This window comes from Coregonus lavaretus, assembly GCF_964263955.1.
Source record: "Coregonus lavaretus genome assembly, chromosome: 14".
Lineage (NCBI taxonomy): Eukaryota > Metazoa > Chordata > Actinopteri > Salmoniformes > Salmonidae > Coregonus > Coregonus lavaretus.
In genome coordinates this window covers 15,553,460-15,569,883 of record NC_140001.1, presented here as the reverse complement: position 1 = coordinate 15,569,883, position 16,424 = coordinate 15,553,460, and the positions used below count along the sequence as shown (strand labels likewise).

Below are 16,424 nucleotides of genomic sequence, written 5' to 3'. Positions count from 1 at the left end.
AGTGCCCAGTATATGTGGGAACTCCTTCAAGACTGTTGGAAAAGCATTCCAGGTGAAGCTGGTTGAGAGAATTCCAAGGCAAAGGGTGGCTGTCACGGATCCCCCCGGTACTGCTGCTCATTCCGTTCACCAGCTCCGGAGGTCTACGTCACTGGCCTTCTAGGCATCACTGATCTGGTTCATTACCACCAACCCTGGACTGTCTTGTCTCAGTACGCACACCTGGTTCCCATTCCCCCCCCGATTAGTATGTGTTTATATATGTGCCCTCTGTTCCCCATTGTCCTTGTCGATTATTGTCCCATGTCCGTTGGTCTTGTGAGTACCGTGTATTGTGCTCATGTTATTTCGGGTCTCGTCCCGTGTATTGTTTAGAGGTTTACACCTCGCTCTTTTGTTAGGGTTACATCCCTGTGTTATATACACTGCTCAAAAAATAAAGGGAACACTAAAATAACACATCCTAGATCTGAATGAATGAAATAATCTTATTAAATACTTTTTTCTTTACATAGTTGAATGTGCTGACAACAAAATCACACAAAAATTATCAATGGAAATCAAATGTATCAACCCATGGAGGTCTGAATTTGGAGTCACCCTCAAAATTAAACTGGAAAACCACACTACAGGCTGATCCAACTTTGATGTAATGTCCTTAAAACAAGTCAAAATGAGGCTCAGTAGTGTGTGTGGCCTCCACGTGCCTGTATGACCTCCCTACAACGCCTGGGCATGCTCCTGATGAGGTGGCGGATGGTCTCCTGAGGGATCTCCTCCCAGACCTGGACTAAAGCATCCGCCAACTCCTGGACAGTCTGTGGTGCAACGTGGCATTGGTGGATGGAGCGAGACATGATGTCCCAGATGTGCTCAATTGGATTCAGGTCTGGGGAACGGGCGGGCCAGTCCATAGCATCAATGCCTTCCTCTTGCAGGAACTGCTGACACACTCCAGCCACATGAGGTCTAGCATTGTCTTGCATTAGGAGGAACCCAGGGCCAACCGCACCAGCATATGGTCTCACAAGGGGTCTGAGGATCTCATCTCGGTACCTAATGGCAGTCAGGCTACCTCTGGCGAGCACATGGAGGGCTGTGCGGCCCCCTAAAGAAATGCCACCCCACACCATGACTGACCCACCGCCAAACCGGTCATGCTAGAGGATGTTGCAGGCAGCAGAACGTTCTCCACGGCGTCTCCAGACTCTGTCACCTGTCACATGTGCTCAGTGTGAACCTGCTTTAATCTGTGAAGAGCACAGGGCGCCAGTGGCGAATTTGCCAATCTTGGTGTTCTCTGGCAAATGCCAAACGTCCTGCACGGTGTTGGGCTGTAAGCACAACCCCCACCTGTGGACGTCGGGCCCTCATACCACCCTCATGGAGTCTGTTTCTGACCGTTTGAGCAGACACATGCACATTTGTGGCCTGCTGGAGGTCATGTTGCAGGGCTCTGGCAGTGCTCCTCCTGCTCCTCCTTGCACAAAGGCGGAGGTAGCGGTCCTGCTGCTGGGTTGTTGCCCTCCTACGGCCTCCTCCACGTCTCCTGATGTACTGGCCTGTCTCCTGGTAGCGCCTCCATGCTCTGGACACTACGCTGACAGACACAGCAAACCTTCTTGCCACAGCTCGCATTGATGTGCAATCCTGGACGAGCTGCACTACCTGAGCCACTTGTGTGGGTTGTAGACTCCGTCTCATGCTACCACTAGAGTGAAAGCACCGCCAGCATTCAAAAGTGACCAAAACATCAGCCAGGAAGCATAGGAACTGAGAAGTGGTCTGTGGTCACCACCTGCAGAACCACTCCTTTATTGGGGGTGTCTTGCTAATTGCCTATAATTTCCACCTGTTGTCTATTCCATTTGCACAACAGCATGTGAAATTTATTGTCAATCAGTGTTGCTTCCTAAGTGGACAGTTTGATTTCACAGAAGTGTGATTGACTTGGAGTTACATTGTGTTGTTTAAGTGTTCCTTTATTTTTTTGAGCAGTGTATATATAGTGGGGGAAAAAAGTATTTAGTCAGCCACCAATTGTGCAAGTTCTCCCACTTAAAAAGATGAGAGAGGCCTGTAATTGTCATCATAGGTACACGTCAACTATGACAGACAAAATGAGAATTTCTTTTCCAGAAAATCACATTGTAGGATTTTTAATGAATTTATTTGCAAATTATGGTTTGGGCTTCGTCCATGTCGTTGTATATGACGTACCTTGTGTTGGGTGGAGAAAATAAAACCCCTGTTACATGCAGTGCCTTGCAAAAGTATTCATCTTGTTTCAAAAAATACTAAAAAATAAATAACGGAATTGGTGGGTGCATATGTATTCACCCCCTTTGCTATGAAGCCCCTAAATAAGATCTGGTGCAACCAATTACCTTCAGAAGTCACATAATTAGTTAAATAAAGTCCACCTGTGTGCAATGTAAGTGTCACATGATCTCAGTATATATACACCTGTTCTGAAAGGCCCCAGAGTCTGCAACACCACTAAGCAAGGGGCACCACCAAGCAAGCGGCACCATGAAGGCCAAGGAGCTCTCCAAACAGGTCAGGGACAAAGTTGTGGAGAAGTACAAATCAGGGTTGGGTTATAAAAAAATATCAGAAACTTTCAACATCCCACGGAGCACCATTAAATCCATTATTAAAAAATGGAAAGAATATGGCACCACAACAAACCTGCCAAGAGAGGGCTGCCCACCAAAACTCACGGACCAGGCAAGGAGGGCATTAATCAGAGGCAACAAAGAGACCAAAGATAACCCCGAAGGACCTGCAAAGCTCCACAGCGGAGATTGGAGTATCTGTCCATAGGACCACTTTAAGCCGTACACTCCACAGAGCTGGGCTTTACGGAAGAGTGGCCAGAAAAAAGCCATTGCTTAAAGAAAAAAATAAGCAAACACGTTTTGTGTTCGCCAAAAGGCATGTGGGAGACTCCCCAAACATATGGAAGAAGGTACTCTGGTCAGATGAGACTAAAACTGAGCTTTTTGGCCATCAAGGAAAACTCTATGTCTGGCGCAAACCCAACACCACTTATCACCACGAGAACACCATCCCCTTTTCCATCGGCAGGGACTGGGAAACTTGTCAGAATTGAAGGAATGATGGATGGCGCTAAATACAGGGAAATTCTTGAGGGAAACCGGTTTCAGTTTTCCAGAGATTTGAGACTGGGACAGCGGTTCACCTTCCAGCAGGACAATGACCCTAAGCATACTGCTAAAGCAACACTCGAGTGGTTTAAGGGGAAACATTTAAATGTCTTGGAATGGCCTAATCAAAGCCCAGACCTCAATTCAATTGAGAATCTGTGGTATGACTTAAAGATTGCTGTACACCAGCGGAACCCATCCCACTTGAAGGAGCTGGAGCAGTTTTGCCTTGAAGAATGGGCAAAAATCCCAGTGGCTAGATGTGCCAAGCTTAGGACCACTATTGTTTTCACTATATATTTTACCTCTTGGGGATGTTATTCGAAAACATAATGTTAACTTTCACTGCTATGCGGATGACACACAGCTGTACATTTCAATGAAACATGGTGAAGCCCCAAAATTGCCCTCGCTAGAAGCCTGTGTTTCAGACATAAGGAAGTGGATGGCTGAAAACTTTTTACTTTTAAACTCGGACAAAACAGAGATGCTTGTTCTAGGTCCCAAGAAACAAAGAGATCTTCTGTTAAATCTGACAATTCATCTTGATGGTTGTAAAGTCGTCTCAAATAAAACTGTGAAGGACCTCGGCGTTACTCTTGACCCTGATCTCTCTTTTGACGAACATATCAAGACTGTTTCAAGGACAGCTTTTTTCCATCTACGTAACATTGCAAAAATCAGAAATGTTCTGTCCAAAAATGATGCAGAAAAATTAATCCATGCATTTGTTACTTCTAGGTTAGACTACTGCAATGCTCTATTTTCCGGCTACCCGGATAAAGCACTAAATAAACTTCAGTTAGTGCTAAATACGGCTGCTAGAATCCTGACTAGAACCAAGAAATTTGATCATATTACTCCAGTGCTAGCTTCCCTACACTGGCTTCCTGTTAAGGCAAGGGCTGATTTCAAGGTTTTACTGTTAACCTATAAAGCGTTACATGGGCTTGCTCCTACCTATCTTTCCGAGTTGGTCCTGCCGTACATACCAATACGTACGCTACGGTCACAAGACGCAGGCCTCCTAATTGTCCCTAGAATTTCTAAGCAAACAGCGGGAGGCAGGGCTTTCTCCTATAGATCTCCATTTTTATGGAACAGTCTGCCTACCCATGTGAGAGACGCAGACTCGGTCTCAACCTTTAAGTCTTTACTGAAGACTTATCTCTTCAGTAGGTCATATGATTGAGTGTAGTCTGGCCCAGGAGTGTGAAGGTGAACGGAAAGGCTGGAGCAACGAACAGCCCTTGCTGTCTCTGCCAGGCCGGTTCCCCTCTCCACTGGGGTTCTCTGCCTCTAACCCTGTTGCAGGGGCTGAGTCACTGGCTTGCTGGTGCTCTTTCATGCCGTCCCTGGGAGGGGTGCGTCACTTGAGTGGGTTGAGTTACTGACGTGATCTTCCTGTCTGGGTTGGCGCCCCCCCCTTGGTTTGTGCTGTGGTGGAGACCTCTGTGGGCTATACTCGGCCTTGTCTCAGGATTGTAAGTTGGTGGTTGGGGATATCCCTCTAGTGGTGCGGGGGCTGTGCTTTGGCGGAGTGGGTGGGGTTATATCCTTCCTGTTTGGCCCTGTCCGGGGGTTTCTTCGGATGGGGCCACAGTGTCTCCGGACCGCTCCTGTCTCAGCCTCCAGTATTTATGCTGCAGTAGTTTATGTGTCGGGGGGCTGGGGTTAGTTGGTTATACCTGGAGTACTTCTCCTGTCTTATCCAGTGTCCTGTGTGAATTTAAGTATGCTCTCTCTAATTCTCTCGTTCTCTCTTTCTCTCTGAGAACCTGAGCCCTAGGACCATACGTCAGGACTACCGGGCATGATGACACCTTGCTGTCCCCAGTTCGCCTGGCCTTGCTGCTATTCCAGTTTCAACTGTTCTGCCTGCGGCTACGAAACCCCTACCTGTCCCAGACCTGCTGTTTTCAACTCTTAATGATCGGCTATGAAAAGCCAACTGAGAGACCTGAGCCCTAGGACCATACGTCGGGACTACCGGCCGTGGTGACTCCTTGCTGTCCCCAATCCGCCTGGCCTTGCTGCTATTCCAGTTTCAACTGTTCTGCCTGCGGTTATGGAACCCCTACCTGTCCCAGACCTGCTGTTTTCAACTCTTAATGATCGGCTATGAAAAGCCAACTGAGATTTATTCCTGATTATTATTTGACCATGCTTGTCACTTATGAACATTTTTGAACATCTTGGCATGGTTCTGTTATAATCTCCACCCGGCACAGCCAGAAGAGGACTGGCCACCCCTCATAGCCTGGTTCCTCTCTAGGTTTCTTCCTAGGTTTTCGCCTTTCTAGGGAGTTTTTCCTAGCCACCGTGCTTCTACACCTGCATTACTAGCTGTTTGGGGTTTTAGGCTGGGTTTCTGTACAGCACTTCGAGATATTAGCTGATGTAAGAAGGGCTATATAAAATAAAATTGATTGATTGAAATTGATTGATACCCCAAGAGACTTGCAGCTGTAATTGCTGCAAAAGGTGGCTCTACAAAGTATTGACTTGGGGGGGGGGGGGGGGTGAATAGTTATGCATGCTCAAGTTTTCTGTTTCTTTGTCTTATTTCTTATATTTTGCATCTTCAAAGTGGTAGGCATGTTGTGTAAATCAAATGATACAAACCCCCCAAAAAATCAATTTTAATTCCAGGTTGTAATGCAACAAAATAGGACAAATGCCAAGGGGGGGTGAATACTTTCGCAAGCCACTGTATTCCTGCGCCTGTCTTCAAATCCTTATACAATGTGACAGTGGCTACTTTGAAGAATCTAAAATCTAAAATATATTTTGATTTGTTTAACACTTTTTTGGTTACTACATGATTCCATATGTGTTATTACATACTTTTGATGTCTTCACTATTATTCTACAATGTAGGAAATTGTAAAAATTAAGAAAAACCCTTGAATGAGTAGGTGTGTCCACACTTTTGACTGGTACTGTATGTATTCATCAAAAATATTACCAGAATAGTGTTTGTAGAACAAAGGAGGTGGGGTATGCTTCATGATCAACAGCTCTCGACTGTCGTAATGTAGAAACTCTTTCGACATTTTGTTCACCCGATCAGGAATACCTCCCAAGAGAATTCTCATCGGTTTTCATCATGGCTGTTCACATTCCTCCCCAAGAGTGTACAAAACATTAGGAACACCTTCATAATATTACGATGCACCCCCTTTTGCCCTCTGAACAGCCTGAATTTGTCGGGACATGGTCTCTACAAGGTGTCGAAAGCATTCCACAGGGTTGCTGGCCCATGTTGACTCCAATGCTTCCCACAGTTGTGTCAAGTTGGCTGGATGTCCTTTGGGTGGTGGACCATTCTCAATACACACGGGAAACTGTTGAGTGTGAAAAACCCAGCAGCGTTGCAGTTCTTGACACACTCAAACCGGTGCGCCTGGCACCTACTACCATACCCCTTTCAAAGGCTCTTCAATCTTTTGTCTTGCCCATTCACCCTCTGAATGGACCACAAACAATCCATGTCTCAATTGTCTCAAGGCTTAAAGATCGACACTGATTGAAGTGGATTTAACAAGTGACATCAATAAGGGATCATAGCTTTCACCTGGATTCACCTGGTTAGTCTGTTTCAAGTTGAAGTTTTAATGTCACATGCACAAGTACAGTGAAATGCCTTTCTTGCAAACTCAAAACCCAACAAAGCAATAATTAATAACAATGTAATATTAGAAAAACAACACATGAGAAATAAGAAGAAATATGAAGAACACAATAAGTAAGTAAGCAAGCATACTACATACAGGGTCAGATCCAATACCATATTTACATGTGCAGGGTAAACAGAGTAGCAGCAGCTTGTATGTGAGTGTGTGTGTGTGTGTGTGTGTGTGTGTGTGTGTGTGTGTAGAGTCAGTATAAATGTATGTGCATATAATGTGTGAGTGAGCAGATGATGGCGTGAGGGTGTGTGAGTGTGTAGGGCCCTGTGAGTGTGTGTGTGAGTGTGTATGGCCCTGTGAGTGTGCATAGAGACAGCGCAAAACTAAAAATATAAGGTCAATAAGGATGCAAGGTTAACTCATATAGTCCATGAAGCTATTTTGTTCGCTATTTATCAGTCTTATTGCTTGGGGATAAAAGCTGTTCAAGAGCCTGTTGGTGCCAGACTTGATGCACCGGTACCGCTTGTCGTGCGGAAGCAGAGAGAACAGTCTATGTCTTGGGTGGTTGGAGTCTTTAAAGATTTTCCGGGCCTTCCTATCACACCGCCTGGTATAGATGTCATGGAAGGGGCAGGTGTTCCTAATGTTTTGTACACTCAGTGTAATACCATTGACAGTCGTTACAAATAACCATCCCACAATAGGGAAGGGGTAGCTAAAGGTTCATAGTCCTCCAGACTACCCGCCACACCACCAGAACACCCCACCCTCTTCAGCCCACTACCTCGGTGTGTTGGAGACACAAAGGCAAATAAACAACCAATTACACTAACAAACTACAAAAGAACATAAACAGGAATTAGATAGAAAAAAATTAACAACCACCATAAATACAACTACAAAAATAATAATGTTGTCATATGACTGGTGATTAGGAGCACCTTTCCTATTTCTATGAAATCAGGCCCATCCCTCTTTAAGTGTTATTTGGTCCCACTTATCAGTAAAATCTTGAGACCTCCCACTTTCTTTTGCAATCAAACCTTCTAGTGTATAATACTGTTTAACCGTTATTTTTAACAGAATCCAATACTAACATATTTGTTTTCTGAGTTTTAAAAATGAAAACCTTCCTCAGCAGAATCAAGAGATTGTATATTGTGTTACATCTGTCCCTTAAGTCACCCAATTTAACTTTTTGTGGACATATAACAAAATCATGTAAAACAGGGAGTAACCACTCTTGTACTTTTGCCAAAAAGTTAGCAACTATGGCCCCATTAATACCAGAAAAGATGTAACAAATCCTCCTATTCCACAACCCATTCTTCGATGCCCCATATTTGAAATACCAAAAACCTGTTTCCAAGGGATGGAAGTATCAAACTGCTCTTCCCAGAAAGAGTGGAATTTGTGTGGGATGGCACCCAATTTGTTGTTCTCCAAATGAAAATGGTACATGTCTTTAATGATTTGAACTCTAGTTAACCATCTGTGAGATTTAATATGAGGTCTACAAACCAACCGTTTCTCTTTCCTTTCCCTTAACTTCTTCTTCCATTCTGTAGGAATTGCTGCCAGTAACTGATTGTTATTATGATTTTATTGATATTTGAATTCAACCATATGATTTGGCTCTGAATTTATGTTATTTTTCCCAGGGGATAAGTCAGTCTAAGTAAATAATTTGAGCTGATGGCAAAAATTGACCAAATACTAGAGATCCACCCAATACAATGTTCATTGTTGTTTGATATAGTCATTTTCAAAGAGCATGTGACCATTTCAACTTGTCCCAACATTCCTTTATCAGCCTGCAAACATTGCATAAACTCCCATACAACAAGACATACAGTGGGGAAAAAAAGTATTTAGTCAGCCACCAATTGTGCAAGTTCTCCCACTTAAAAAGATGAGAGAGGCCTGTAATTTTCATCATAGGTACACGTCAACTATGACAGACAAATTGAGGAAAAAAAATCCAGAAAATCACATTGTAGGATTTTTTATGAATTTATTTGCAAATTATGGTGGAAAATAAGTATTTGGTCACCTACAAACAAGCAAGATTTCTGGTTCTCACAGACCTGTAACTTCTTCTTTAAGAGGCTCCTCTGTCCTCCACTCGTTACCTGTATTAATGGCACCTGTTTGAACTTGTTATCAGTATAAAAGACACCTGTCCACAACCTCAAACAGTCACACTCCAAACTCCACTATGGCCAAGACCAAAGAGCTGTCACCAGAAACAAAATTGTAGACCTGCACCAGGCTGGGAAGACTGAATCTGCAATAGGTAAGCAGCTTGGTTTGAAGAAATCAACTGTGGGAGCAATTATTAGGAAATGGAAGACATACAAGACCACTGATAATCTTCCTCGATCTGGGGCTCCACGCAAGATCTCACCCCGTGGGGTCAAAATGATCACAAGAACGGTGAGCAAAAATCCCAGAACCACACGGGGGGACCTAGTGAATGACCTGCAGAGAGCTGGGACCAAAGTAACAAAGCCTACCATCAGTAACACACTACGCCGCCAGGGACTCAAATCCTGCAGTGCCAGACGTGTCCCCCTGCTTAAGCCAGTACATGTCCAGGCCCGTCTGAAGTTTGCTAGAGTGCATTTGGATGATCCAGAAGAGGATTGGGAGAATGTCATATGGTCAGATGAAACCAAAATAGAACTTTTTGGTAAAAACTCAACTCGTCGTGTTTGGAGGACAAAGAATGCTGAGTTGCATCCAAAGAACACCATACCTACTGTGAAGCATAGGGGTGGAAACATCATGCTTTGGGGCTGTTTTTCTGCAAAGGGACCAGGACGACTGATCCGTGTAAAGGAAAGAATGAATGGGGCCATGTATCGTGAGATTTTGAGTGAAAACCTCCTTCCATCAGCAAGGGCATTGAAGATGAAACGTGGCTGGGTCTTTCAGCATGACAATGATCCCAAACACACCGCCCGGGCAACGAAGGAGTGGCTTCGTAAGAACCATTTCAAGGTCCTGGAGTGGCCTAGCCAGTCTCCAGATCTCAACCCCATAGAAAATCTTTGGAGGGAGTTGAAAGTCCGTGTTGCCCAGCGACAGCCCCAAAACATCACTGCTCTAGAGGAGATCTGCATGGAGGAATGGGCCAAAATACCAGCAACAGTGTGTGAAAACCTTGTGAAGACATACAGAAAACGTTTGACCTGTGTCATTGCCAACAAAGGGTATATAAGAAAGTATTGAGAAACTTTTGTTATTGACCAAATACTTATTTTCCACCATAATCTGCAAATAAATTCATAAAAAATCCTACAATGTGATTTTCTGGAAAATACATTCTCATTTAGTCTGTCATAGTTGATGTGTACCTATGATGAAAATTACAGGCCTCTCTCATCTTTTTAAGTGGGAGAACTTACACAATTGGTGGCTGACTAAATACTTTTTTTCCCCCACTGTAAATAAAGGTGTGAAAAACATACAAAGCTACTCTTTTGGAGTGGGTATCATATCAATTTGTTCATAGGAATGGGGAGATTAAGATAAGACTGTTAAAGCTTTGCAATCCCAGAGTGGACACATTTTTTCACTGGCCCATGGACTATGTAGAGATATCTCTATATATGGTTCTGGTACCTTGTCCTCTATTTTTACTTAAATAATAATAAAAATAATAATAATAATATGCCATTTAGCAGACGCTTTTATCCAAAGTGACTTAAATTTTTTTTTGTGTATGGGTGGTCCCGGGGATCGAACCCACTACCTTGGCGTTACAAGCGCTGTGCTCTACCAGCTGAGCTACAGAGGACATAACATCTTTATATTGACAAAACATAACTACTTATACATACAACACAAGATAAAATCTTACCTGACGTGAAAAAGATACTTTCTGCAACGAATCCATGGGTTCAGAATCTGAAACAATATTGGCACTAGGTGAGATGGTGAACAGAAGTGATCAATGGCAAAGATAGGAGGTGTGCCCTCTTTCTGTCTCTATGGGTACATACTGAGCGGGTTTAGGCTGGCAGAGGCAGACCAGCACACAGGCTCTCCTCCCCTGCGCCTCCTCTTCCTGCACACGTCAGAGAGGTATGAGTCCACCTCTTTCACCTGAGAGCAGAGAGGTCAATGAAGGGTAATCTCAAATCAATCGATATACACAGACTATACACAGCTTTACGTGTACTGTTGTAAATAGCTACGGCTCTGTTAGACTGTGGCACAATGCAGGACCTAGTAGTAAATGGCAGATATTGTTTGAACAGATTCAGTGTTCAGACGTCTGTCTGTCTGTCTACTGTCAGTCTGTTTGTCTACTGTCTGTCTGTCTTACAGTGTCTGAAGAACTCTCCTCCAGGATCTTGACTGTCTTCCTGCCCTGACACCTCTCTCTGCTCCCTGAGGTCACTGCCAGGTCAAACCATTCGGACCACTCTGCAAAACACAACCAGGACAGGTAGAATCACTAGAGATACATTGGGAAACTGATTAGTGTCATGGAATGTTTTACCTTTTAGGTATTTGTACTCGTACATGGATATATGGTATATAATACAAATGTGAGGACCAAAAAAGGTAACTGATCCTTGTATGTATGTTGTTGCTAATGTTAACCAAGCATAAGAGCAATGTTCCCTATAAACTGCGCCTCGGGACGGCCGCGCATTAGAAATATCAGCCCACGCAGAGAAGCACGAGATTGAACTTCACTCAACTTTCTAGAGTTTTCCCCCTTAGTTAACACTATCAATGTTTTCCCACTCCAGTGACGGCGTTGGCTGCAGGAGGAGGTGTGGCCCCACAGCAGGTAGGGTGGGGTGCTGCGGTAGGCCCTGGGGATGTGGCAGGGCAAAATGTCAACGGCGCCTCCTTTCCCCCTTAGTTAACACTATCAATGTTTCCCTTTACTGTGGGAATTGTGATCGAATCAACGCAATATTAGCCACTTTCAATGCAACATAGCGAAACAAAACGAACTATGCAAGGCTTAGTATGCAAAACTAACTATGCAAGAGATTTTGTCGTCGGCAGAACGCATTGGAGTAAGATTCTATTGCATTGACGCGCATGACTCAGCCCGTACTATACACTCTACACAGACCGGTGCGGTATAACCAATCAGAGCTGCAGCAGGACTATATGCAAATACATGCAATTGGACCATTGCCATATATGGATTTGTGCCAGTCACTTTGAACTGGACTGTGTTTACAGCACGAGCGGTCGTGAGTAGGTTGCTTGTTTTGAGATCAAAGCGAGAGCTTCATGTAGCCACGTGTGCACATTTGTTCATATCCTTTGCTAGTTAGTGAGTTATTAGTCCTGTTATAGATCATTCGTAGTCAGCAATGGGGGAGGGATTGCCTCCTACAAAAGCACAAAACGTGTACATTTCTAGACATCTTTGAAAAGCAAGTCAGGTAAAGAGGGGTTTTTTTGTCTTAAAGGGGCAGTGTTGTTTTCACAATGTTCAAGTTTGCGCTAAGCAGACATGAAATTTGCTCAGTGCCGAAACATTTTTGAGGGTACATTGCATAAGAGGGTGGTACAGTACCTCTGCTTTTACTGCAGCCAAGGGGTCTGTCAGCTGTGAAGCTTCCCCCCTCTGACAGGCAATCGAGGGCGGGGAAGGAGGCTCGTAGCGGGCTCAGGGGGACGCCAGAGAGAGCCATGTTCTCCATGCTAGAGGAGAGAGAGCGGCTGTGACTGTAGGGCCGGTCCCTGGACAGACCCACCCACCGGTGAGGACGCTTCCTGCCCCACTGGCCCCGTCTGGAGCGAGCTGCCCCAGGGTCATCGTCCTTACAGAAGGCGGGGTTCACCAAACCCCTGGCACCACAGCCTTTCTCATCCTGTGGGTCCGACAACAGAAAGGCATGACTAGAGGTCCTGGACACATTCACATCAAAGGGCTGCCCAACCTCCTCCCGTTCCTCTTCCATGGACATCTCAGGGTCGCAGCAGACCCTGGGTTTGCCGTGTGGGGGTTCCAGAGAACTGTCTATAGCCCAGGCCGAAGGGTACGGGGGAGAGCCACAGCGGGAAGGCACGCACGACTCACAGGGGGTCCTGTCCCTGAGCCCTGCACCGCCCAGGTGAGGGAGGAAGCCATGGGGGGCGAAGCGGTAACCCACTGGCCAGACTTCGCCACTGTGATGCACCGTGACACCATGTACCTCCTCATCCTCAGTCTCGCCAGCCCCCCGCCCTCCATGGTTGCCGCCCCCCCAGGCCCCCGTGTGCCACTCCAGTGACGGGCGTTGGCTGCGGGAGGAGGTGTGGCCCCACAGCAGGGAGGGTGGGGTGCTGCGGTAGGCCCTGGGGGTGTGGCAGGGCATGATGTCAACACTGCCTCCACCTCCGTGGGGGAGGGTCCAGCTGTGGGGGACATGGTGATGGGAGGGGGTGATTGGCCGACAGCGGCCCAGGCGGGCCTCCTCCTGCTGCAGGCTGTCGGAGGCCGACAGGAGGGTGAGGGTGTCCACGGCCAGGGCGGACAGGTCCTGCAGCTGACCCAGCTGGCTGTCCAGCACCTGCAGGGTGTCCTGGATGAAGTGGACCCTGTCCGACACCTCTCCCATAACCACAACCATCTCCTCAGCCCTGTCAGGTCAAGAACATAGACATACATTCAGGGGAATCACAAAGAGAAAGTCTCAATGGCTATTGAGAGAAAGATGACACTCTTTCTAAGTACCAGTCTCACCTTTCTGCAGTGGCTCGGACCATGTTGATCTGGCTGCAGAGAACATCTTGGTTTTTCTCATGGAAATACGACACCAAACACCTCTCCTCAAACTCATGCAGCCTCTTCAGGTCCTCTTGGCCCAGATAAAGCTCTGACAGAGGGAGAGAGAGATTACAAACAAGCCCATTTTTCCAACACACAATCTACTGTAGCATTTATCTACCGTGTGGAAATGCTGTGAATCAATAATGTCATAGAAAACAGTGTAGTAGGCTAAGGCTATATCAGACTTTTAATGTGCGCGCACACACACACACACACACACACACACACACACACACACACTCACTAAGCCCACAGGAGTCCCTCTCCTGCTCGGACGAGCCTCTGTGTTTCCGGTAAATGGCGTTCACACACAGGTTCATGTGACTCAGGATAATGAGGGGCGGGGGCAACCACGGCTTCTCCTGATAGGTCATAATGTAGCGGTAGCGGTTGTACTTCCACAGCTTATTGGATATGGACTTCATGTCAATGTAGACATTGCTGTCAAAAAGGATCCATAAGAAACAGTACAGCACTCAGAGAAGCTGCAAAACCCCATTTGTACAGAAAGCATAAAACATAAAGACACAATCAGACACACAGAGTCAAAAGACAATTTATATTTTGGATGGAGAGTTGAGAGTCCCTACTTGAAGAAGGCAATAAGGATGTTGACCATGATGATGTACTGGAAGAAGAGGTAGACAGCCTGGAGGAACGGGGTGAGGAAGGCCCCGGGGACACACGGCGTGTCACCTGCACAGGCTGTCACAAACACACATGGGATGTCTCAAATGACACCCTATTCCCATTGAATGTGGCCAATGCAGGAGTCTACCTACACAACTCTTGCGTTGCAAGCAGCGCCAACCAAGTGAACCACTACTGTGACTGGTCACTGGTTAGTGGTTACTCACCGTCTATTTCCCCTGCGTACACTTCTCCAAAAATCATCCAGTACGGCTGGTTGACCACATCTCTGAGCAGGCTCCATGATAGAGCTTCGTCTGGAGACAAGATGGCTTTCCTGGACACGCCGAAACTCAGCAGCACGATCGCCATCATCACCACAATGTAGAACATGTTACTGGTCTGAGCAGATGGTTAGAGAACACATCAACAACAACAAAAAACATGACTTCATTTTGTTTGTAAAATTAAGATATGTGCTGTATGGTCAGTCAGTGTTCTACCCCAGCACTAGGGGGGCACACAACGGTGTGCAATTTTGTTCTAGCCCAACACTAACAAACCTATATCAACTTATCAAAATGTGCATCACTTTTGACTAGGGCCCATAGCATGCCATGTCGGACTCACTCTAGGTGTTAGCCCAAGGAAGGAAAGGCACATGTCTTTACTCACCATCTTGGTGATCATGGTGAGGTAGGCTCCGGCATGCTGGTTGACCGCCAGCAGGTCCAGCACCCGAACATACCAGAAGATGATGTCCAGGCAGTAGGTAATCCGCCCGGCAGTCCGGTAGAACCCGCTGTCCCAACGTAGCACCAGCCCCACCAGGAAGAGGAGGATAGCTAGGAAGTCAGACACATTCCAGTATTCTCCAAACCACACCTTCAGCTTTTGACTGGGATTCCTCGGCTCCGACATGAACACCTAACAAGTAGTCACAACCCACACATCACTATTATTTAAATGAGTTAACAATTTAAAATATACATATACAGCCAGTATTCATACATTTAGTTTCATTCAGTGTTATTGGTGAAGAAAGCACTGTTGTTAGTGTTTGTTAGTAGCCTAGTACTGTATTAACAGATGATAGCCTTATTTCTGGCTATTTTGCACAACACAGTAATATGTGGATGTCCATGTAATATAGCTGTATGCAGTCAGAGACAGCTATGATGATCAAAGTATTTGACTATAATTAGGCTACTGAGTTGCCTACACAATGTAGGGTGTGGCTAGCATGGCAACCTCTTACATCATGTTATGTCATAAAACATACTGTATAAATAATAGAATTAGGATTTAAAATACTAATTAATTAAGTCATTGTATATGATCTCTATGGCATAAATAATGACTGGCAGTGTGATTGGTTATTATTGTGATTCTCACATGCTTGATGATAAGTTGATGTATAATATTATTACTTTATGTTAAGATGGTAAGTTAATGACCACTAGTACGTTAGTGAACGTACAATATATTTATGGGTAGTGACGTGCAGAATGGTCATTCTTTTTTCAAGAAGAGCAGTGAGCAAGACAATATGGAGATTTTTTGTGAAGAGCCTGTTAAACTCTAAGTGGTTGTTTTGGAAAGTGACATATCATTTCAAAGCTACAGTCCTTGTCTTTATGGAAATCTCCCACCCACCGCCCCTCCATAAAAGCCATAAATCATGCGCTATGGTCATTTTCATCGAATATGCAATGTAGGTCAAGTCACAAAATGCAAACATTTAGTATGCATGGAAAGGGTACACATACTGATGGTCGTTGTAAAGAAATGCATTTCCTTCTCCATCCACATTACCTTATATGCATCCTCCACGTGCCATTGATCTAGCTCAACGTTTACAATAGGAAAATAAGTTAGAAGTTTCCTCACTTGTCTGGGTCTTACTTTTTTACTCCATAACTTGAAAGCCCTGATTGCTAAGGTAATTTTATGTCAGCCTTGAAAATCTGTTCCGCCATTTTTTAGCACAATGACTCACTACCCAAACCAGACGCAACTGGTTTCAAGTGACAAAGAGACATTATGTGATCTCCTACTGCTATCTAGTGGACATGGAATTCAGACTGTGGGTACCAGAGGTGGGACCACGTCACAATTATTCGAGTCACAAGCAATTCTCAAGTCACAAGGTCCAAGTCTCAAGTTGAGTCCCAAGTAGAACGGGTCGAGTCTCTA

General features: G+C 45.2%; 1 protein-coding gene across 1 annotated transcript in view; it reads right to left on the bottom strand.

Annotated features, from left to right (window-relative positions):
• The window catches only part of trpm6 (transient receptor potential cation channel, subfamily M, member 6), a gene marked incomplete at its 5' end in the record, with an annotated part of 42,403 nt that overhangs the window by 5,731 nt on the left and 20,248 nt on the right, over nucleotides 1-16,424 (bottom strand). The window contains 10 exon segments of the mRNA XM_084176460.1: nucleotides 10,671-10,717; nucleotides 10,813-10,915; nucleotides 11,139-11,239; nucleotides 12,360-12,861; nucleotides 12,982-13,408; nucleotides 13,512-13,644; nucleotides 13,843-14,039; nucleotides 14,189-14,303; nucleotides 14,456-14,630; nucleotides 14,904-15,155. Coding sequence (XP_084032586.1) covers nucleotides 10,671-10,717; nucleotides 10,813-10,915; nucleotides 11,139-11,239; nucleotides 12,360-12,861; nucleotides 12,982-13,408; nucleotides 13,512-13,644; nucleotides 13,843-14,039; nucleotides 14,189-14,303; nucleotides 14,456-14,630; nucleotides 14,904-15,155 — 2,052 coding nt within the window.